Consider the following 24871-nt stretch of genomic DNA (forward strand, 5'->3'; position numbering starts at 1 on the left):
AACTATGTTCCACCAACATGGCCACCAACATGGCCACCAACACAGCTACCGACATGGCCGTCAACATGCCCATTAACATGCCTATCAACATGCCCATCAACATGCCCATCAACGTGCCCACCATCGTGGCCACCAATGTGGCCACCAAGGTGGCCTGGTGCTTTGCATGCACAATTCTCTAAAGGTCACGCTTTTGAGACTGTGTGAACCTAAAAAAGAAACATTTAGACTTGGAGTTCATTTGAAGAGAATTGAAAGGTATTCTTCAATGGCTGCCATTGTTGCCTTTGTATATGTCTTTATGTGGGCATGTGGCTTCGTTGTAGTTGTAATGGTCCTGGTGGATGTTGCTTTGGCTGTAGTCCACTGCCATTAAGCACTGTGCTCGAGCTGTCGAAAGAGACTTTTACAGCAGTCTAGTGGAGATGCTACGCATACTCACACCTTCTTAATTGGCTGGATGTTGTGAGCAGCTGCTCAGCTTCCTTTGTTTTTCCACTCTTTTGTCTGAGTGGCATTCTTAAGCCCACTTGTGCCATGTTAATTATTTACGTCCCAATTCAGACTTCAGTGATGGTGCAGCCAAAAAATCTAGTTGCTAATACTGCGATCATGCGTTGTGGTCTTATTGTAGCTGCGTCTGCCCTTTCATAAACGGGCAGACACAAAACCTAGCAGTGCAGAGTGAAAATTTTGGAACGTGGGGCCCAGCTACGAAGGCTGCTTGCCGCACTTACCTTCAGCATAGAGGATGCTGTTAGTCTTAGTAGTGTAGTGCCATTCGCTATAATGTTCCTTAATGGATCATCACTGTCAACAGTCGGTGGCGGCAGCCATGATGAAACTGAGCAGTATATGCATATAGGGAATCTCCTCATGCGTGGATTTAGTCTCTTGGAGTTAAGTTTGTGAATGCTGCAGAAGGGAAGTAATGTTGAGGTTGATCTGCTTGAGATTAACATTCTGGGAATGGGACTAATTAACTGCAGGGAGTTTATCCCCTCATTTTTTGTGGTGGGGCTGCAAAGCATGTTGTGTACATAGCCTTATTTTTTTTGGTACTCTGTGCACAGGGTCAAGGATCTGGAGCTGGAAGATCAGCAGTCAAAGCTGCAGCAGGAGATGCGAGAACGCATGGCCATTGACGGTGAGTGTTCGCTTTGCCCGTGCCTGCTAGGTTTTCTTTGTTAATTGCTTCTCGGGGCATTTCTCTTGTGGTGAATCTTACCCAGTTCACAATAATTTATATTTTTTTTTTCGCAAATGCTTTTGGTGGTTGTCATTGTGCTTTTGGTCACAAAATAAAATTTTATTCTGACTTTCTGCATCAAAGTGGGGCAGAAAGTGATTTGTTTAGGTTTATGCCTGCATACTGCATAAAGTTATTGACTTCTAGCTAGACTATAGAAGGAAGCTGGGATTAATCTATTTGTTTTGGTAAAAAAGAAAAAAGTATAAGCTTCTTTTTTTTGTCTTTTTTTTTTATTACCGGGCTCATTGGAGGTCTATCTTAATATTTCTGTAAGACTTGTTCCTAGCAAGCAAAAAGAAAGAAACAGAAGACATTTAATATTCATTGGTCTGTAGTTTTGATCTGTGATCTTGTGCTTTAACCTTGTTTCATTTCTTAAATGCATATTGTTAAATTTTGTGGCTATGTTTATGCTATGGTTCATTCACACAACCTACAGATTTTCTTGTCATAACTGTGCTTCATGTACTGTTTTTGTTCTTTCATTCAGTTTGGTTTGCATTTAGCTTAATCGATAGCATAACTATCTTTTCCAGAAAGCTGAACATCTTTTCTTTCACTATACTAGTATTATGATCTGATAGATGTTGATAGGTGTTACAGTGAACGGGTAGGCATTTTGAATAGTAATATGTGCTTGTTTGCAACTTGTCAAGCTTTCCTGCTGTTTAGTGGTAAAGTCTGTGTTTTGTCTGAAAAAATACTGAATTGGCTGGTTTAGAGGCAGCTTTAATAACCCGCCTAAATTGTTGGGTATTGGTTCTTTGCACCACCTCTGTAGACACCTGTGGTGTTTGACTGTGTCATTTAGAATGAAGATGCAATGTATAGGCCACTATGCATCCTCCTCATCCTTTGCACACTTTGTTCCTGGGGCTGGCAGATTCGCAGAAGTCTCCACGTGACATCGAGAAAGAGCGAGAAATCCTCAACGAGATGCTGGAGATTGTGGAGAAGCGAGATCGGCTGGTGGCTCAGATGGACCAGCTGAGGATACGGTATGAAACCTCGCAACATCATTGGTGTAGATGCTAGCTTGCATTTGAAACTGCCTCTTTCAAAGCCTTGTGAACAGTTCTGCATGGTTACAGTTAGACTACAGTAGTAGAAGCTACATCGTTTTAGCTGTCTTGTTCTCTGGTGCACTTTTGTGTACACAGCAATTGATCATTTGTCGTATGGAATGGCTCAGCATGCAACAATTAAATCAGTGATGTCCTTTCTTTTTTTCTCTTTCTGTCTCTGTTAACAATCAGCTCCCAGTTGTCCGAAACTCAAAGTTGGTTGTGTGAAAATAAATTGGAAGCTATGTCACACCGCTGGATCTGTGCTATGGTACATCGTTATAGTGATTGTTTAATGAGTTTCTGTGGTGCTGTGAAGAAAAACAGCTGGAATAACACAGCGATGATGTGGTAAATAGAAGACATTTGAAAACCAATCCAGCTGTTGGAAGTACTTCATTTGGTGGGACGATAAACCAAGAAATATGTTGCACTGCGCAGTCATGGCCATGCAAGATACCCCTCATATTAATGCTTGTCTTTTTCTTGTAGGAATACGGTATTCAATTTTACGTTTTTTTTCTTGTTCCCTTGTGGTACCTATTTGTTTTTTTTATGTGACCCTAACCCAAAATTTTAACAGAAATAAGTTCCAAGAAACAAGCACTGTGTTGCGCTGACTTCTTTTATTTTGTGCAAAGCGGTAGTGATGACTGCTTCCTAGCTTCCAATGTGCACATCATGTTATATCTGCTAGTATTACGTTGCTGAAAAATTGCACAAGCTACAGGAATTTCACACGTAGATGACGGCACTGAAAACGACTGTTTTTGTGAAGCTCTTGATGAGCCGAGAAGGCAGTGGTGAAATCAACGAAAAGCTGTAACCGTGACTCTTCTAGGTGCCAGATGTCATAGCATCCCAGACAACATGAATGTAACGTGGCTTTTGCAAGTGTGGTCAGGAAGCTTGATAAGAAAACTGCACCTTGTTGGAACTGATAAAGATAAAAGTAAACTGAAAAGGCTAAAATAAAAGGCCCATAGGCAGACTTATGCTCTGTTTGAGTGATTTAGTTTCGAACTTGTAGCCCACCGCGGTGGCTCAGTGGTTACGGCGCTCGGCTGCTGACCCGAAAGACGCGGGATCGATCCCGGCCGCGGTGGCCGAATTTTGATAAAGGCGAAATTCTGGAGGCCCGTGTGCTGTGCGATGTCAGTGTGCGTTGAAGAACCCCAGGTGGTCGAAATTTCCGGAGCCCTTCACTACGGCGTCCCTCATAGCCCGAGTTGCTTCGGGAGGTTAAACCCCAAAAAACCAATAAACCAAACCAGTTCCGAACTTGTGGACCTTCTTGACGCGCTTGTTCGCTCACCCTCAGGGAGGAGACGGAGGAGAAGGAGCTTGCCGCCCGCATCCTGACCCAGGGTGCCACTTGAGAGCGGTCTCACTTAGGAACTACGTCAATGGCGCCACTGACGCGCTGCCCAAGGAACAAGCCCCCGTTTCGTCAAGTCGTCGTCCCAGGCTTGCCACCCTCCAGTCCGGCCCCAGCTGCGTTGTTGCCACTCTTGCCCCTTGCTCACTCTCTCGGCTGCTAGCCTCAGCTACTCACCCAAAGAGGAGGCAGCATCTGCTATCTGCAGATGTGCCAGCAACTTGTCGCCAAGACGCCAGCAAACCGGTCACCAGCTTTCTGCTGTTCGAACAAGCAGGGTTCGGTTCGGTTCAAAAAGCACTGCTTGCATCTCAACAGCAGTGTTTGGAAGCACTTCCAATGCGCTCGTCGTTGCAGAAAAGCTGTTGGTCCGCTGATAGCTCACTGGTGGTGCAGCTAGTGTGCTGGAGCAAGTTTTAGCAGTCACTGCCCCTGTTAGTGGTCCACTGCAGAGTATTGAACATGATACTGTTTATGTGACAGCTAGCGCTTTCTTTTTTATCTTGTTTGAATCTTTTTGCCAGTGATGAACGACCTTTTGTGAGTGATCAAATGCCAACATGCGCTTCATTTTGTCGCGTTACCGCCTCGCAGTGTTGGAGCTAGAACTGGCGTACATTGAGTGCGTGCTAAGTTTGGAAAGCTGTTCTCTCTCAGAAATGCTTCAGGATGGCCTCTTACCCATGGGCTTACGCTATCATAGTTGCCAGTCTTACGACATCCAGATTGGTAGCCAGTCATTGTGCACTGTACATGTGTGCATCGAGTTTTGCAATTGGACCCCTAATTGCCTATTGCCATTTGCACCAGCTCCCTTCTTCGTTGCTTCTCTCAGGGCATTGTTTATGTGTCCGCCGTGAGTTAGTTACTGCGTTTCTCCTTTTCTCATAACCGCTGCAACGCTGCACTCCACTGCCTCTCTTGGAGACTCTGTCCTGCTCCACCACCTCACTCCATTGCCCCGCTCCGCTCCACCGCACCGCTCCACTCCACTGCTCCATTTTCACCTCCCATGATGCTGCACAATTTTAGCGAGACTAAAGGTGGCATTTGGCAGCACAAACTTTTATTTTCCGTGAGTGTGTCGAACACTTTTCGTCATGCGAGAGCCGTAAGATACTCAAATGCTTGGCATGCATTGGAAACTATGGGCAGCGCTTTGCTACTCCTCAGAAGTGTGTACAGCAGGTGTTTGTGCTTGAGATTATTCCTTCTGATGGCGTATGGCAACAATGTATGATGACGATGTCTCACAAACATTGTGAGACAAAACAAAATGCTTGTGGCACCTTTTTGGTCACTGATGGCCACATACCGTTTTCATGCCATGATTGAACATGTCATGTTCAATTTTTAGCTCAGTTTTCTTTTGTGTATGTGAAAAAAAAAAAAGGTACGTGAGTCCTGTGCTCACGTAATGTCTGCGAGGCTTTGCTGAGCTTGGCACCTGCCATAATTTGTCACCACTGCTGTTGACAAGGGTGAAGAAAATGGAATATATTTTGAAAAATTGCTTGCTTGCTTACTTGTTTGCTTTTATAATGAAATCTCGCTGGGATGGAGGGATTTAATCTTCGGTGTAATTATGTTCTTGGCTTTGTAGCGTATCGGTCCCCAAGCATGAAGTCAGAAATTTTGGTGTCACATGTGTGTGAAGACTAGAATGAAACCAGGACATTTAATACCGATGGAACGGTAGAGCCGTCTTCCAGGCACTGGTGAAGGGCATAGCACGGTATTCTGAGAGAGAGAATAGAAGGGTGTGTTTTAGGTTGAAGATGGGGTGAAAAAATCAGCCTTGCTCTGTTTAGGTTTTCATCACGAAGTATAGACATGGTAGATAACAGCAAATTGACAGGTATCGAACCAGGTCCGCCACATTTGATGCACCATTTCACTGTCTGCTTACAGTGAAAAGTTTCAGTGCTGCAGATCTGAGAAGCTCACTTGTGTGGTTTCAGTGTGACCCTTCGCTACCAGCGATGTGCGCTATTTTTGTATCTTGCCATCAGGCTTTGCTGATGTCTGTGTAATATTTCCTCCCTTTAATTTTGCACAGAATGCTTCCACAGCATTTCAAAATTCATTTAAACCTTTAGTGATGGCACCACAAAAATTTTATCCGTGCCTTAACCAGTTTTCCTTTTCGGCCCTTCCGGTTCTCTTTCTTTGTGCCCATTTTTCATTACATTGAAGGTGGTACAGGATGGAACCTGGAGTCTTGAAGTGCAAGGCTGCATGTTACCCATATTGGTACATGTTGAAATAGCAAATGCATATAGCAAATGAATTTGCTTGTTTATGCCTCCACGTGTTGAGAGATGTCAAATTCCATGCAAATTTTTGTCTCTAAGTAGTGAAATGTAATGGGACTGGAGTAAGATTGCTGACAGGATGGTTTTGTTCTGAAGTTAATGTAGTGAGTTACTGCTGTGCTCTTGTTTTTTAATGTATACCGGGCACTGTAGTAAAGTGGTTTATTACGTCAAGGCTTTGCTATACATTGAAGGGACCTTGAAATGCCTCTACCAGCGATTGCCTGTATTCCTTTAAATTGCTTATGTTACGGGTTTCTGATTGTGTTAAAGAATTTTGCTAAGCACGAAATTATGGGTTCAGTTTCAACTGTGGCAACCACGTTTCAAGGAAAGCAGAATGCGAAAGCACTCGTCTACTGAAATTTCAGGGCAGGCTAATGACCCACAGATGAACGAAATTTATCCAGACCTACCACCCTGGCATACCTCATACCTAGGCTCGTATCTATGACGCTCATAAGTCTCGTACCTTTGTCACATTAAAATGTAGCAGGTTTTTTTTTTTCGTCCACCATCTTTAGTGAGTTTTGCTGTGCCAAAGTTGTTTTTGTTCTTGCCCTGAAAACACTTCTCTCACCGGTTGTGTAAAATAAGGGGTGAGCATGTTGGCGAGCAGTCCGAGAAATTAATGAAGTGTGAATAGAATTGGGAATTTGCCATGAGCCGCTTTGAGGTTTAAGATTTCCAGTGCTGAACGTAGATAGAGAGACTTGGAGACAAAAGAACTGCGACCTGAACGTAAGGTTGTTCAGGCTTTCTTTAACAGGAATAAGGAAGAGTCACTGCTTGTCACCATTGCAAATCACTCAGTTTTTCTCATTTGCCTGGTCAGTAGGATGCGAGCATCAGGTCACTGCTACAGGACTTTCTGGGGACCTTCATGGTATGTTTGACTCGTTTTTGGTGATGCTGTACTAATGAGGCGAAAGATTGTTTTTGTTACAGCTGGCTGAGTTTTAGCCCTTAACCCGACATATCCAGACAGCTGTTGTTTCTGTTTAGATAAAAGGGTGAGTGACTTTTTTGCTTGACCATCACTAGTGACACCAATGTATTAACTCAAAGACGGGGTGTAGTTGAAATCTTGGCAGGCAAAAAATGTGCATTGAGAGCCATGGTTTACATTATGAGCAGTATGGGAGAAGAATGGAGGGCTACAGGATATTCCAACTGCAGGAATGTAACGCTGTGGGAGTGTAGTCTCTGCAAACACTGGCAGATGTGTAAGGTCACACACTGAGCTCTGCACAAAGCTTGACGGTGGATGAGCACAAAACTTTCAGCAACCGTAATCGGTCCTGGCTTTCACTGTAACAAGGAGTTTATGTAATGCCACCTTCGCGGCATAGGTTGCCTTCGTGTCGTGCGCCTTTACGATTTATTTGAGTGCAGTTACATCCTTTAATGCTACTGTCTTTTAAGCCTGTCATCATAAGTGACTTCACAATGTATTGTAGGAATATTGCACATGTAGTTGGGAGGTCTTTTTTCACTTAGAACTATCAGCGTTGTCGCCTGTCATCAATGAACGGGATCGCTACAGGTCCTTCTCTTCTTGCCTCAGACATTTTTTTTTTAATGATGAATGAGAGACAGTGGAACACTTTGCCATATTTTTTGCCTATCCAGTAGTTTGGTTTGTGGATAAATGAGGTGGTTAAGCTGTCTATCCAGTAGTTTGGTTTGGTTTGTGAACAAGTGAGGTGGTTAAGCAAGGCATGTTGCATGGTTAGGTCCTGTTATGTACCATCTGCACATTTATGACTGACACCTTTGGGCTGCTGTTTTCAGTAAGCGATCAGAGAACGCACTCTACCTTAACACCCTCCTGTGAAGTAATTATCAGGATCCAGGTGGGCCAATTTAATGCAGGTTTACTGCGTTCTGGTGCAGTCAGGACATTTTGCCAGTGTCGCAGAACAGGCTCCAAAGGAGAGAATCGGGATTGCTGTGCCAATGTTCACTAATGAAATGCCTTTGCAATCGAGGGTCTGGGGCAATGGAATGTCGCAAATGTTGGAGGCTGTTAACTTCCTTGAGCTCGGCAGATTTGTTTTGAGTGATGGAGTAATTGCACTGAGCTCTAAGTGCATTTTACACATGTGCTTAGCAGTCGCAGTTGTGAAGTTAGAACCTTTTATGAGCTGCCATTTATCTGTTTGCGTTCCTTTGTACAATGGTTATTCAGCTACCAGTTGAACAGTATGTCTGCTGTCCTATGTTTCTCGATATCGCACATGTTAACATGAAACTAGCAAGCTTCATGATTTGTTCAGAACAAGAAGGGAGTTCAGTAAACATGGTAGGATTGAGACACGTAATCCATAACCACCCACGTCGGTTTCCCGGTCTTCACAGCATCCGTGGCTGCTGCAATCTGCACTTTAGACACTGTTAATTCAACAAAGGACCAGTGCCCTTGTCTATGGTGGGAGTGTATTCTTTTGTGTGTGCAAGGCCTGTGAGGGTTGGCAACTTCTTTTGTACAGATTAGTTCTTATTAACGTTTTCCTGTACGGGCATTTTTGACTGTAGGCAAACAAGCAGCTTTTGCAGGCCTTTTTTTTATATGTTTGTCGTTTGTGCTGTTTATATTGACGTGTGTTCTGCATTGGTGTTGCAAGGACTTGAAATGCTTTTAGTCTATACCCTCGGTGCCTTTTGCGTACAGCTATGGTGTACATTCATTTGTGGCAGCTCTTGGCCTCACTGTGTTGTGCGTGGACTGGTCGTTAGTATAAAATGACGCAGCGTGCTTCAATGTGTGGTATCGATGACGTCGCATCAACGCCAACGTTGTGCTTGTGAATGTCTTTTTTTCTTTATTTTCTTTGCTCTGGCATACAACAGCACCACCAGTTTGACAGAACTGGACTAAACGCGAAAGAATGGAAGAACAAATGTGTCATCCTAATTATTTGTCGGTTGTAACATCGCTGTCGGTGCACGCTTTCGTCTGTGATGGTGTTAGGCCTAACGCGTAGTTTTGGTTGTGCGAACAAGGGCATACAGCCAGCTTACTATTCCCTCCGTGTCACAGTGGCAGTAAAGCTCCGTTTAAAATCGCGACTGCGCAGACATTAGATTTTAGGAAGTACATACGCTTTTATTAGCCATGCATGTCGAGCACATAGCAAGGGGTGTGTTACATCGTCGTTGAAACGTAAATGCATATCGCGGCAGTTAGGCTTAGAAGTTCGGTACTGTGGGCCCAGTGTAAGTTCCACTTGCGCAATCATTAAAGCATGTGCTCTTTTTTGCGAAGGATGGCGTCCAAGTGGGAGTGAATAAATCGGTGGGGCGCCATGTTGGGTGACATTGTGCCCTCTAGCGGAGGGCGTGAATACCTTTCCGCGAGATGAATGGTGAGGAGGGCAATTTCAAGGACCGATGCCGTCATAGTTGCGTTCGTGTCGCCATGTCGCCATTAACGCGTATGTGCGCTTCATTAAGCACCATGGCTTCGCCTCGCTTATGACACACGTGAGTTGTAAACAGCGAAGATTTTCCGCCGCGCCGCGAGGCGTTAGTTCGTACAGACATCCCGCTCGCAACGCAGACGGTATGAAGCGATTGAGGTGTCAAGCGAAAGTAAAAAAAAAAGCTGCCGCAGATGCTTGCAGCGCTTACATAATCTACGAGAGTGTGTTATAGGACCTTGTACATATAGACGGTATATGTAGGTGGCCGTTGCCTGCAGCGAAGCTGCCAGCTAGCTTGAACTTTGTGAGTGGCATCAAAGCCTTGATCAAAGGCCAACTGTTGCGTGTGCGCGCGCTTCTCACTATAGGTTGTATAAAGTATAAGGTGACCTCTTTTGCAAAGCCAATGCGTCACCCTCAGCAAGGCTACATACAGTAGGTGCTGTCATGAGCTCTGGCGTTAGTCTCCAGAGCTTACAGAATGCCCCTGTCTACCTGTAGGAGCCCTTGTTAACTGCCTGCACACACCGGCGTGGCTAGGTTAGTAGGGTGTCTATCAAAGCTAGCAAACACATTTAGTATAATACAAAATCTGCCCATTTGCACAAAGTTCGTGTATGTGTGTGTGTGAGCGTGTGCTTGGAAAGCCTGAGTGGGGAAAAAAAGTTTTTTTTTGCGGCTGGCAGCTTATAGTTACGTGCAGATGGCAGCTTCCAGCTCGTCATGTGAAGCTTTCTGAGCTGCGCTTGTTTTTTGAGAAATATATTTTGCTGGAACAGTTATAGCTCGTCATAGAGCCTGCACCACAGCTGGCCGATGTTTTCTGACCCTTCTCTGTTGTAGAACTTTTTTTGCGTGTGGGGTATAGACCTATAACGGCTGTGCTGGCGTATTTGCTGTGACGTGGCTTTCATTTTTTAGAAAGTGTCAGCAGCAGAAATGTTCTTGTAATTAAGGCCGAGGGGCTTAGAGCTATTGACTTTCCTGTAAACACCTTTATTCACGTTTGAATAAAAACGAGAAGCAAAAAAAAAACGAAACCTGTCTGTCTCTCTCCCTGTGTTTATAATGACTGCGTGAAGTACCATTCCGCGTGTCTTTTCCTAGCAAAAAAAAAAACGAGCTCTGGCAAAAACGCAAGACACGTCCAAGTCTATCGAAGAGTCATTGTCCAATCTTGCAACCGCGACACTTCATACGTTTTTGCAGGCCCGGTCCTTTAAACTGTAGTACCTAGACAGGTTGATGCATGGCTGTTGCCCATGGGATCTGGATGTAAATGGCAGTAGTTCCAAGTAGCCCGCTAGTTACCCTCAGGCCAGCCAGCTAACAGCTGCACCCAACCTGAACATTGTCCTTTCGGGCAACAACAAAGCCAACTACCAATCCACGAAAGGCAACGTACCCCTTTGCTAACGAACCCACCCTGTCCTCAAGTTGCCATTTGTTCATTCTGTGGCAGTCTTCAAGGTTGCATCGCTGACTGCACAGGTCATGTCTGCACCTTGAGCTGGAAGTTGAGTGTACACGCCGAACCGGTGAGGAACGCCAGGTCGTCCGCGCTAAGTGCCGTGCAGTCCTTGAGCGTGAGCGACTCCAGCACTTCGTCGAGCAGCACCAACTGCTGAATGCCCAGGATACCCACTTTTCGCTGGCCGTGCAGCTCCAAACGTGTGAGGCTCCTGAAGAGCCCCTTCTGCAGCGCGTCCATGACGAAGATGTCGTCGAAGCTGTCGCAGCACCCGAGCACGAGTTCCTTGAGCCCGTAGGACTCGTTGAAGAGGAGGCCCAGGTCACGGGGCTTCATCGAGTGCGGGCTCTCTGGATCCAGGAATAGGGCCTCCAGTTCGCAGAAAGGCTGATCCCTGACCTTGACTCCGTTGCGCCTCCAGCACATGTTGATGGCGATCAGCTGCAGCGTGCGGATGTTTGGGCATGCGCTGTCCACTGCGGCCAGGTCGACGTCCGGCATGGCTAGCTTGAGCAAGACAAGCCGGGCGCCGGCCTCCTGGAGCACGGGTTCGAGCTGCGTGTAGAAGAACCATTCGGACGTCGACTCCGCTGTCCGCACGGACAGCTCAGTCAGGCCAGCGAGCAGCCTCAAGGGCGAGATGTCGTCCGAGGTCTTGACCTCGATGTCGATGGCCTGCAGGTTTGGACATAAATCGATGCTCTTGGACAGGAACTCGCGCATGGTGGGACGCACTGATGTCTGCACGGTAAACACGTTCACATCCTTGTACTCTCGCAGGGCCAGCTTGAAGTCGGGCGGCTTGATCTCATTGAGCACAACTAGTGCCTTGTCCAGGCTAGGCAGGTGCAGGGCTTCTAGGTGCGGAAGTTTCTCCAGGAGGTAGACAACGCTCTTGACAGTGACGCCGACTGGAGCACCCTCTATGGAAATGTACACCAGGTGCCGGCAGCCTCTCGTGCCCGTCTCGTCGATCAGAGCCCGCAGCCCGGCGTCGGTGACCTGCGACTCAGCGAAATTGTTGCAACGCAATCACTCTGTTCCCAAGCCTTCGCAGTCGACGGTGCTACGTGTGTCACCGAATTTTATGTATCCCAGAATTGATGGAAGAATGGATCATGTAGAATTTTGCTTATTCTGCTGGCTAAATCACAGAAAGGTACGAAAACTTATGAAAATGTTTTTGATATTTACGACACGCCTTGAGCTTCAGCCCTCGGTAAAACATTCAGTAGATTGGAAAAAGCATTAGCCCCATCTAATCGTCTTGGGCCGAATGTTCCTCTCTTCTATAGTTCTGCTAAAAAATAGTATTCTCCGACGACTATACGCTCATGAGACCAGGACAGCAGCTTGCATGCGCATGTTGGTTCCTCATTTGTGATGGAACAGCGCAAAACACCGGAAAACAGCGTCTGTCTCTTGTCCCGGTGTTTTGCGCTGTTCCATCCCAAATAAGCGCTTATGAGAGTTCGGAATTTCATGTTTTATTAAAGCGAGATTTATTTGAACTCGAAAAGAAGAGTGCTGTAAAAATCTCCGCTCGTGAGTCTAAAAAAGGTGTGGGCCTTTTTTATTCTCTAACCGGCATTTATACGCAGCCTAAAGGGTGTGTACCAACGCAGCTGTCAAGAGCACCTGAAAGCGACCCCTTCTCCCATTTTCTTGTTTTCAGTGCTCCGCTGCGCCCGATGAAGCTGCTGCCTCATGTCTCTGAGCGTAGCACGTTTTGGGACATTGAAACTTGACCCCGGATATAGCAATATCGCATAGTGAAATGCAACAGATTAGAATGACGCCGCGCCATATGGCACGTGCCATAAAAACGCTTTTATTCACGTGACGTCACCGGCGCCATTTTGTTGTCCACGGTGCAGCTTTAGTGATGCTGGTCGGAGCCAAAGGCGATAATCTCATTAAACACGCGCGGCCATTCGCAGTGCTTTATAGCCAGCGAAATGGCAGCCGCTGTGACGTCGGTTAGCAAATTACCCCTTTTAGAGAGTAAAGCGACCTTTGAGTTTAAACGCACGTGTGCTCATGAAGGAGTAAAATGAATTCTCAAAAGAGAGTCAGACATGTGACCGCTATTTGACCAACGTGTATAAACTGGTGTTTTACATCACGCAAACAAACGTCTGAAGGCATACGTAATACCCGGAACAGCAGGCTCTAGCCAACTATGATGTGCCATGGCAAGAGCCAATAACAAATGTGCCGCCAGCGCGGGATGTTCAAACCAAGCCCCGGTGGCAGAGACATTAGAGTCGCACCTCGTCATAACGATATGGTTTAGAACGAAACAATGGATATTACGAAGGAATGACGATTCCTCTTGGAAGCTTGGTAAAAACGGGCTATAACGAATCTACGGCTATAATGAAGTAATTGTCACGCCCCTTCAACTTCGTTACAACGAGGTTCAACTCTATTCTTCCACACATACTGTCTCGTTAAGCCGCCATTCCGAGAATAATGACGACGCATGTTCCTCGCGATGCTTTATAGCTTTCATATTGGTTAAAGTTTCGTCTAACTCGTGTTGTCCAAATGCCCACTCAGTAAATGAATAAATAAAACTAAGCCTAACTGCATCACACGACGTCAGAGAAGCTAGTTCAGTTCTTGAAATGTGTGCAATCACATTCAAAACTTTCCTTCAACTTACGCGGGAAAATGAACCAAGATTTGGAAAATCATACAACTGCAGTCAAGGCCTACCACGTATATATCGGAAGCTTTTTGTCAAACTCCGTTTATATGTCAAGCCATCATATCAACTCATGAAACAAATTGTTGTCATCCACTTTCTCGGACGCCCCATACTTCGCCGGTACTAATTATTCTATTCTCTTACCTTAGAACTACGGCTGACTGCATGGAACTGTTTGCCCAACCACCAAAGTGCAGAATTTATTAAAACTGTCTTGCAACCTAACTTACTGTTTACCTGAGGTGCTTCACAGTGCTTTATTTTGTTAATGCACATATTCTGACAATATTTTTGTTTGTATATTCTTTCATAATATATTTGAATGTTTAGGTTCTAGAGCAAGGAGCGCTGATTTTTTTTTTTTTTCATCCCTAGCAGCATAGACAAGAATCACTGCATGGGCATTTGATCGCTGAACTGCTCCGTGCACCTGGCATCAGCACAGTGGAAGCGGTAGCGCGTGCTTTCTGCACGTGTTGTCAAAAGCCCAAAGAGCAGGTGTTTTGACGTCGGCATGCAGTACACGATGGAAAGCTTCGACTATTTCACTAAGAGGTTGATGGTCGCTGACATATTTTACATAGCCGTGGGAGGCACAACACATATGCGCTCCCGCACTCTCTCCGTGCAGTTCAAGCACTACCCCCTTAGTGTCGTTTCTCTCTCTGCATGCAGCTTAAACACTGCCCCCTAAGGGTGAAGGGTCTATTTATGTACAGGCCTTTAACGAACCTGTGGCGTCTCGCAGAGCGTGAGCTTCTGCAGCTGAGGGCACTTTTCGCCCAGGGCTTCGAGCACACGGTCGGAGAGGTTCTCGAAGGCGACCAGGAAGTGTCGCAGGTTGGGCAGCGAGCACAGCATGGCGCTCAGCTCGTCATTGTTGCACGTCAGGTAGAACTCGAGCGACAGCTCCGTCAGCTCGGCGCCGAACATTCCGATTCGCCGGAATATGCGCGGGAACCTGCGCCGTCACCGCATAATGCATACATGCGCATGGATATGTTGAACCACGGTGCGATATAGTAGAGGCAAGCCGATGCACCTACTGTTGGGATGCCACTGCATTCAACAGCATGTCGCATAGCCGCCTGAGTGACAAGCAGTGTCGCTCAGCTCTATTGGGAGTATTCACGTGACCTCGCGGGCGCCATTTTGCTGTCCAGCGCGTAGCTCCAGCCGTGCAGGCTGGAGCAGGAGGTGATAATGCCTTTAGATACGCCTTTCGCAGTGCCCCACAGACACCAAAATGGCGGTCACTGTTACGCCGGTGAATACTCCCTATAGACATTTTAGATAGCTGTGTGAAAGGCCTTCTCTGGAGTAAACGACGTAGTAGCAGTCATTAACGAAAACTTTCGTGGTGACCTGCAACCATAAGAGAACACTGCCTGTAGGTGGATCTGAGCCTCGAGGGACGTAATCGAACCGCTGGGAAAGGAGTGCGATATCAAGAGTATGCCATCTGTGGTCATAGCCCAGGTAGACTTGGACCACGTCACCGCGGCTTTCGTGCTTGACTAGTCAGCCCAACGTCCGAACCCTGGCCGCGGCGGCCATATTTCGATGGAGGCGAAATATGATGCTCACGATTAATCCGGAGCCCTCCACTACTACGGCTCTTTCTCTTCTTAATCCCTCATTTATCGGCATGTTCAGGTGTCCGCGTAAAGAGATCCTGCTGCGCCTTATCCTAACCTTATATAAAATTTGCACTTTCTGCACGTGTACAGTACAAGCCGTCCACACGCTCATGAGGACATCGCCTGAGGGCGTCCCTCTCTGCGTTAAAGCACTGTGACAAGCTGAAGCGCAGATTCCCTACATACGACGTAGGTTGAAGCCTGATCCACGCAATAATCTTGGCGTCACCTTAGGGCGTCTTTCCGCGCCAAGAACTCGGACGTGAGGAAGAGGTCGAGCTTCTTCACTCCACTGCGGCAGAAGAGGATCTCGAACTGCACACAGCTCAGGTTGAGGTGCCCCCTCTTGCGCTGGATCTTCTCGATGAGCGTCTCGATGATGGCCGGCTTGCAGGCGACGAACGGGTTTTTTCCTGCCGCTGCCAGGGCGTCGGCGCCCTCGGGCGGCACGGCGCCTTCCAGCGCCGGCAGCACCTGGGCCACGATGACGTCTGTGGCGAGGGCCTCGAGCGACGAGGGCCGGCACCTGCGAGACATCACGGTGGCGGTGGCCGAGGCGACCATGGGCTTGATGTGCGGCGGAACGGCCGGGCACATTCTCGCCTCCGAAGGCGCGCGGCGGGCCATTTGTTGTTCTCTTCTGCCAGCTCCCTTAATTGATGTTTGTGCGCGCTCTTCGTCTTCGTCTCGCCGCTGCGTCACGGAGATCTGTCCTTTTTCTTTTTTTTTTGCACCGGTATAGAAACTACATTACAGGAATAATATTGAGAATAGTAGTCCAAATCTCGAAACAGAACCCCGAGGAGATCGGGCATGTAGCCATAGTATGGACTCCAGCTCAGGCATCCTTCTACGGTAATGACGACGCGCTCGTCGCTGCCTAAGCACTTGCAGGTCGGGCCCCCTCTGGAGGCGGTTGAGGGGAGGCGGGCAGGGCTAACAATGAACCGGTAATATACTACATAACTATAGAATAAGTAGAAAAGTATAACTACAAACGCAAAAAACACTAAGCGCAAAGAAGAGGAGGTTACCGTAAGACTGCAAACTACTATCTTTTAATTTACACCTCTTGTACAAGATACAGCTCACTATATGCACCAAAATAAATGTCCATTCTGTGGTAAGCCCCCAACCTATACTACACGGTATGGTCTTGTGTAAGCAATAAATGGATCTCTACAAGGAGAGAAATGCTGCCCAGCTCGGAGCCAGAGAGCCAAAGGAGACTGGGACGGAGTGCACGGAAAGCGGCGAAATCCAGTGGGGTCCTGTACCGCAGAACTGCACCCACGGGTCAAAACATCTCAATAACAGTTTCATTCATTCATTCATTCATTCATTCATTCATTCATTCATTCATTCATTCATTCATTCATTCATTCATTCATTCCGACATAGCTGCACGAGAGACTTTCTCCTGTTAAACGAAATGGCACGTGGACTAAGAGAACGCCTCAGTGGCAGGATTAATTTTGACCACCCTGGGGTCTTTAATGTGCTCTGACATAGCACAGCACACGGCCTGTTCTATATTTTCTCTCCAATAGAAATACGGCCACCACAGCCGGTATTACATCCCGTGGCTTCGAGCTACTTTGCAGAATGCCAGCTTCTGCCTGTCAGGCTACTTCAGTTGAGACGAGGCAAAGAGATAACACACTCCCGCAAAAATGCGCGTTCACGGGAAACAGGCAGCTCCAGCGTCTTTGGAATCTCAATGAAAAACCTATATGGGATCATAAGGGAATATACGGCTATCTATAGGAACCACATAGGTAAAGGTATCATGTAGGTATGTACAGGTTCGTATAGGTTTTTCCCGAAGGGCATAATGGAATATATAGGTCTCTATGGAAGTTGCCTGGCGGGCATACAGGTATATCTTAAAGCCGTCTCGAGACAGAGAAGTTTAAATAAGTCTGGCGTGAACGTCTTGCCCTGTACAGGTTTTAACAGGACTAGCTTGAGCTGCTTGTACAGATTCAAGCTGGGCCTGTCAAGGTTAACTCTTCTCTGGCGACCCCGCCGCGGTGGCTCAGTGGTTAGGGCACTCGGCTGCTGACCCGAAAGACGCGGGTTCGATCCCGGCCGGGGCGGCCGAAATTCTTTGGAGGAGAAATTCCAGAGGCCCGTGTGCTGTACGATTTCAGTGCACGTTAAAGAAACCCAGGTGGCCGAAATATCCGGAGCCCTTCACTACGGCGTCCCTCATAGCCTGAGTTGCTTCGGGATTTAAACCCCAATAAACCAATCTTCTCTGGCGCACATCGACCATCATTATTGCCCGCTATAATGGTGATCACGAATGCCAATCTCAAACACTTCCGCACCTTTCTTGAACATGCTGCGTCATGTGCCTTAAAGCTAAAAATTCAATTTGTTTTCGCGCGGCGACCATTTTCGATCCCCCTACGTGAAAAGCGGAGCGTTAAAAGTGCACTTAAGAGGAACCTGAACTCGTCTTTTTGCCGCGGGAACTCGATCTACACGTTCCGAGCATTCTTAGAATCTGCGATTTATTGCCCTGTGTGGCCGATTTCCCTAATTAAATCGAATTAACGACCGGCTCCCGCCTTTTTTTTTAATTCTCCCTCGTACGGTGGGCGGAGTCGACCAACGCGTGGTGTGCCTTTTAGCCATGCTCCGTGGAGGTTTGTTTTCAATTTATTTTGTTTTTTAGGTTTCCGTGAATAAATAGTTTCATTCGCAGATAATATAGCTGCAAAATAAGCCCGCAGAAATAAAAATACGCGTGGACTATTTGCTTCTACGGATTGCTGCGTATTACTCCGCCGATGGCAGAGCGGCAAGCTGTTGTCACGGGACTGGGTGAAAGGCACTCCACGCGTTGGTCGACTCCGCCCACCGTACGGGGGAAAATTCAAAAAATAAAGGCGGGAGCCGGACGTTAATTCGATTTAATTAGGGAAATCGGCCACACAGGGCAATAAATAGAGGTTTCTAAGAATGTTCGGAACGTGCAGATCGAGTTCCCGCGGCAAAAAGACAAGTTCATATTAATGGCCGCCTCCACCACCGCGCGCGCGCCTTGAGGCTCGGCAAATGTCGAGATTTGATCAGCTGCGTCTGCGGCTTATTTTGTCGACGATCTAGGTAGCAGTGACTCTGAAGATGCTGCCTTATATCACCCGACACTAGTTCAGAGGGCGAAGAATACCCGAGGAACAAGCCTATATAATATCGGCGGCAGCTCATCGGAGTTTATTTTAGCTCAGAGGCCTAGCTTTTTTGAAAAGGGCACATATATTGACTTTACCTGTCTTCTTTGTCTCACTTGTAAAGCTTCCACATCATTTGGGGAGGATTTGAAACCGCCTGCGCTGCGAAGAGTTCGCCCGGTACTTTTTCTCCAAGTGGCGAGTCAAACTATATAAAGGCCTAATTAGGTGACTTTTTTCTAGGCAGAAAAATGCATGCGCTAAAACTAGCTTAGATTTTTTTTTTTTTTTTTTTTTTGCAGGAGTGCTTGCTATTGGATAGGCGGGATTGACATTTGGTATATCTAGTTTCCTTTATTTTTTTTTTGACAGAAGCATGTCTCGGCAAGTTCATGGTTGAAATTTATCTAAAAACCTTTATTTAGAAAATAGAATTCTATAATAATTAAGACATAAGGTTAGATTATTAAAAAGTATGTTTAATTAGCTTCATATTTATGAACTGAATTAAATTTTATATAGTTCTTGGACCAAATTTTAGCATACATGTGTACTGATATTTGGCCTGCAATAAGGTCCTATATAATAATTAACTGCTATTTACTATTTGTTACTGCGCACTGCCGAAACTAAAACTTGGTTCGGGTGTAGCGTGCGCATTGCATCATGTTTCCTGGAGCCATAAGAAACGTTTGAAACAAAGAACGCGCCAACCACAAGTTTGGTGTCTCCACCCCTTTAAAAGTCCTCAAGGACGTTCGTCCTTTACTGCGGAATTAAATATTTCATTCGTTCACAAGATTTCATAAATGTATGAATTTAGTATTGCTGGTAATCAGTTATCGCAAATGCCGCCGTGATGGTACGAGAGTTACGGTACTCGGCTGCTGGCAAGGAAGACGCTGGTTCCGTCCCGGGAAAGCACCGAAGTTTGGGCCACTTGGTATTGATCCATCTCGAATAAACGTAGCAGCACGAAAAAACGAGGACGAAATAGACACAAGTCCCGGACCAAGACAGCTCTATTTCGATGGAGGCGAAAGGCAAAAGGCCCTTGTACTGTGCGATGCCAGCCCACACTGCTGTGTTGTCATTGCCGTTGAGTGTGTACATGTAATTCATTCGTTGTTCATGTTATCAGGCGATGACTAATCCTGGTCCTGACAGCAGTGCTGTTGTACGGGCTGAACTACAGAAGCTAAGCGCTGGCCTGACCCAGTTGATCACCAAAATACAAGGCCTGCAGCATACCCTCATAGCTTGAGTATCTTTGGGACGTTCAGCCTCATAAGACCTTGGAACCAGTCAGATATCGCAAATGTTTGGCTGTATCGCTGGCCAACGAATGCATAATATCAGCAGTGTTACTATCGATAGTGTTGCTAGCGATAGTGTTACTATCGATGGTGTTGCTATCGATAGTGTTACTATCGATATAGTGTTACTATCGATATAGTGTTACTATCGATAGTCTTGCTATCGATAGTGGTAGAATCGGTAATAACACTATTCGATTATGCTATCGGTAGTACTATCGATAAGCTATCGATACTATCGATAGCCAACTTCCTGGTAGTTTTGCATCCCTAGTGCAGGGGCGTACCCAGGGGGGGGGGGGGGGGGATTCGGTGTCAGAACACGGACTTACTAAGATATTGTTTGGGCACAGGCTATCACCTCCCGAAAAATATTTCTGGCTACGCCACTGGTGTCGTGTACCCGGAAATCGCAGCCTGGGGAGATATCGGCTATGAGCTCTTTGTCGCTCTGACGGACGCATCACAGACCGGGCTAAGGGTAGAGAGAGAGAGATAAAGAGGAAAGGCAGGGAAGTTACTCAGCACCGGGAAAGGGTGTAAAAAGGAGAGACAGCCTCTGCGGCAAGCAACCACACGTGCAGCCATTAGGCCCTAAGACTGTCTCCAAACCGTTGTGCTGTCACTGAGACAGCGGAACCGCGCACTTCGACCAAGGTAAGCTCGTGTGTTGTGGCCGATTTCAGAATTCGATTAATTCTACTGCTCCGTACCTCGCCGAATTACGCTGTTCTCGGCAAGCACGGCAGCCGGGTTTCACTATCGGGGTCTCTTCGTGCGCGCGTGCATGCTGCCGGAGTCGAGGACGCCTCAGCCTTGAAAATGTATTGCCTACTCGACCGACATTGAATTTAGTCTTTGGCGCTTACACGCAATGAGCCACACAGTCAAGGACTCCTGGAGCAGACGTGGTGTGTTCAAATATTCATCGAGACGAGACTGCACTCGCTTACATGAGTTGCACGACACGAACGCAACGGTAGTTTCCCGTGGCCTTTTGCCGACATTGAACCAGTGCGATTAACGAATATATTAAGCCCTTTCCAAGCTAGTCGTAAGTACTATACACGGATATTACCAAGTCCTCTATTTCTGAACGCAAAAAGGGTTTAGCAATAAAAACAGAGAGGGAAGAGCATAATGAAGGTCGATTTAAGAAGCGAAAATTAAAAATCACGACCTTGTCATTGCATGGCTTCTTGGGTGTTCCTATCCGCCAGCGTCCTTTTTAGTGCCGTTTACGTAGTTATAGATTTTCTTTTTTGGTTCGTGCTTGCCCTGGTGTCTTAACTGCTTTCCACGCTTTTTTAGTGGCGTTCCGGTTCTCAAAACTGCTATTTCAGGTTTGATTGTGGGTCATAATTAGCTAGAGAACACATTACGTGAGCTCTTACATGATGGTTGTGATTGAACCCACCATTGAACAAGATGAATAATCGCAGTCACAAAAATTTGATCACTCTCCTCATTGTAATCGATGTCCAGAAAGCAAACTTCGTGTAGAAAGGTGTAACCCGTCGCGGCAGTCTGAAACCTCAGCGCACCATTGAACAGAGTCGAAATCTTGAATGGTAGTTGAAAGTTCTAGCAGTTACGAGGATTTTAATCGAGGTTTTAGTCCCATTTTTTAACAAACTCAGGACCTCTGGTGCCGCGTTTAAAAGCCTCTTTCCATTGCTAACTGCATCAAGTTACTATATATATATATATATATATATATATATATATGCAATTTGCAGTGGGAATATACTTCCGTTGCCAAGAGTAACCATTCCGTATATTTAGTGATCGAAATCTATAATCCGGGACTTGTGCAGCATACCCTGCGCCTAAAAAGGAGTGCGCTAGAGGACTACTCCTTTTTTACTCCAGCCATGTTGACTCTAACTCAGTGGGCACTAAAACTCTCTTGGACATCCTGGGGACGTTTGAGACATCCTGCGGACGTCCAATTGAGTTTCAGTGCCCATTGTTCGTGTTTAGCGCAGGACCAGAGATCCATGTAGTGTTCTTCGGTGTCCACAGTCTTTTACGATATGGGACGATATCTAATTAATCAAATCACCAACGAGCCCACCGTCTGCTTGAACGGAGCGTTAACATTCGTACCTGTCACGCTGCACCAACAAAAAATTATGCGGGGAAACGCAGATCGGTACATTTTGCATTACTTTGGTAGTTACACGTTGCGACTCAATGCATCATAAAGCTCTTCCAGTGAATAAAACCAAATAATTCGCTCCGTCTTTCTTCGATCGTGATGTGTGGAAATCGGTCTCGATATTGTGCAGCTTATATATCGATCGAAGGCCTGTTTTATTAAACCAAAACTTATTCATCTGTGAGATAAGGAATTATAACGGGTGTTCATGGGCGTCCGGAAAGAAGGGGGGGGGGGCAAAGGTGAAAACTGCCCCCTCCCCCCTCCCCCAGGAATTTCGGATATTTTTTATGCACTAGCGGAAACACATCTTGATTAGCACGCTTAGGTGTATGTTCTCTAAGTCTAGCACTAACTTGCTGTTTCTAATTTTTGTTTCATATGCGTAGTTTAGACCACAAATAGTGCCTTTTTGACTTACCGCCTCCCCCATCCCCGGCAATCGTGTGCCCCCTCCCCTGCAAAAAGTACTGCGGACATCCTTGCGTGTGTTGCTGTGTCTGCGGAAATGCCCTTAAAAAGTATGACAGAGATGTAATCCATCTCAAATGAGAAAAGCGGCCGGGTCGTAGAAGGACGAGTCGCTGTCGAAATGTTGAATATTTACCGAGGGCGCAAAGTGGTCGATCTGCGCGCGTGGTACACTTTCGTGAGCGCCATGGGTAATGAAGCAGAAAGACGACGACGCAAGAGCGCGCGCGAAAAACAGAGCAACGAAAAACAGAGCAACGAAGAGAAACGGAACCGTACGAACAACAAACGCGCAGCCTGCCCCAGCTCTTACATCGCGTTGCAAAACCTTTCCGAGACAACATCGCGCTGCGCTTGTAAGTCGCGCGCGTAGCTACAGTCATTTCAAAACACAAGTGGCACGCAGCTATAGTAAAGTGAGCTAGAAGGGGGTAGTGGGCTCACTCCTCAGCCAGTCCCATGCATTGCGGTGACGCCGTCTATGTCAACAGATTCTACTTCTCCTTGCCCCCGCATGGCGGCACCACCGCCGCCTTCACTGTAGGAGCGTGCGTTGACGCGCGTTTGAGCCGCTGCCGCCGCTGCAGTATGCCTTCGCGTCTTGCGCGTTGCCATAATCAGTACACCAGCCTATCTTACGCAAAAAGTTGGATAAAAATACTGGATGACGTCAAGAACCAGTCAGGACCCTCTTGAAAACCTATTTGTTATTATCCGGCAGTCATCAGGTAGCAGTGACGGCCCCACTCCCAACACAGTTTTTGATAATGTCTTTCATTCAATGGTCTTGTCAAGACAGTAAGCCAAGGGACCTGTGACCAGGGCGACCTAGCCGCGTTGCTAGATATACAGACTTGTGCTGACACGCTGTCACATCAAGAAAGCACAAATGCAGCTACGAGTGCCAGTTACTGCACCGACATCTGCTGACCACAGCCAGCATACAGCTAGAAGTGATTCTAGGCTGATATTTTACATTTCTGGGTACTTTGCTAGAAAATGTGCAGTGAAAACGAATTGCGAAGCCTGTACAAGCCATGGCACCGCAGGGAGGCTTTCAACTTGTTCGGCTTACAAATTTTCGCGACAATTTCCAAATTTCAGCCACCTTTCACAACATCTCAAAGAATATCTATATTGTACTCGCGTCCGCACGGTACTCGAATATGCCTCAGTGTGCTGGGACCCGCACACACAAAAGAACTTATTGATAAAGTGGAAAACAATACAAAACAGGGCAGTCCGCTTTGTATGGAAATTATTCCAGGACACTCAGTATCTCAGAAAGCAAAAGGAATCTTCAGTGGCCAAAACTTAAAACTCGAAGAAGAAATCTGAGATCAAAATTTTTACATAACATTTTCTATTCCAAGAGTGGTATATAGACGGAACAAAATATTTGAAGCCGCCTTTCTATGTCTCGAAGCAAATTGACCACAACTTAAAGCTTTCTGAACTTCCTTTTAAAGCGAACAGTTCGTGAATGGAATGCTTTGCCGCCACATATTGTTAATGTTCTACCTAATGAAGCCTTTTTTCACGTGTTAAGTGCATGATTTCTTGTTTTTTGAATGTGAAGTGCCCCCCTGCTGTGCCGAAAGGCGATGCATGTACCAAATAAGTAAATAAATAAATAAATAAATAAATAAATGAATGAGAGACTCCTGTATCCGTCAGGTCAGCTGTACAGCTACATGAACAAACTAGAAAATATGTTCACGGAGTGTTTTTCCTGCAACGAGCTGCATTCGGACGTGGATCGGAGTTGTAAAAGAAAGGCTCTCGCAAGAAATTGGGTACCCACAGCATGCCTTGCGTCTCTCAGCTAACGTTACCAGCTTTTACCTAACGACACGGTTGCAGTTTTGTTGTGTTTGTGAAAGGAATGCTGGCGGATCAGGGAAGCGAGAAAAAGCTAAACATTTAAAGTTGAGCCGCTGCTCATGAACCATACACGTCCTATAAATCGTGGTTTTCATGTGTTCAGAACTCCATGGTGCGGCCTCACTCTTTCATGTCAATGTAAAAACTCCATGTGAATAGCCATTTCATTTTACAGTTACTTGAAATACTTTATATATCTACATTGAACAAGCGCGAGTAGTGGAGATTGTGCTGCTGCAAGCTTTTAAGCTATGTTGAACACAACAATTTTAGGTAGCTCTGTTCCAGAAACGATATGTGAGCAGCAAATTCACGAGCCAAAAGAAATTCGCACAGCGAAACGGCGCTGACAGTGCTGTAGCCAAAGAAATACCAAGAACGTATGCATGTCCTTGCACGCTTCGTATACTTGAAGCCGTGAATAATAATCTTCAGAAAGCGGGGCTATTGGGCGCCGCAATCATTTTCATACGGGTTTGTATTCATGTTTCTGATCTGCGTTGCGGCAGGTATACGCCGGAGAGGAGCCAGAAACGCGTTTGCGGTTCGAACACGGTAACCTGTTAGTTCATCGTGTGCTACCGGTAGCAGCATTATTT

At 46.4% G+C, this 24871-nt stretch overlaps 2 protein-coding genes across 5 annotated transcripts in view; one reads left to right on the forward strand and one right to left on the reverse strand.

Annotated features, from left to right (window-relative positions):
* The window catches only part of Mical (Molecule interacting with CasL), a 72779-nt gene extending 62311 nt beyond the window's left edge, over positions 1–10468 (forward strand). For all 4 annotated transcript variants that reach the window (XM_089560344.1, XM_089560347.1, XM_089560346.1 and 1 more), the window contains exons 23-25: positions 1074–1147; positions 2136–2250; positions 3638–10468. In XM_089560344.1, the coding sequence (XP_089416470.1) occupies positions 1074–1147; positions 2136–2250; positions 3638–3695 (247 nt within the window). In that variant the 3' untranslated portion in view covers positions 3696–10468. The remainder of the gene's footprint in view (positions 1–1073; positions 1148–2135; positions 2251–3637) is intronic.
* A 423-nt stretch (positions 10469–10891) lies between these two features.
* Positions 10892–15885, reverse strand: LOC149329615 (uncharacterized). Its single transcript, XM_089558911.1, has 3 exons — positions 15488–15885; positions 14351–14579; positions 10892–11907 (listed from the first exon to the last, which is right to left on the reverse strand). The coding sequence occupies exons 1-3, from the start codon at positions 15883–15885 to the stop codon at positions 10927–10929; spliced, it is 1608 nt and encodes a 535-aa protein (XP_089415037.1). The 3' UTR covers positions 10892–10926.
* Positions 15886–24871: the final 8986 nt, after the last annotated feature.

The sequence above is a fragment of the Amblyomma mixtum genome, chromosome 9, assembly GCF_055824585.1.
Source record: "Amblyomma mixtum isolate Tamu chromosome 9, ASM5582458v1, whole genome shotgun sequence".
In the NCBI taxonomy this organism is placed as follows: Eukaryota; Metazoa; Arthropoda; class Arachnida; order Ixodida; family Ixodidae; genus Amblyomma; species Amblyomma mixtum.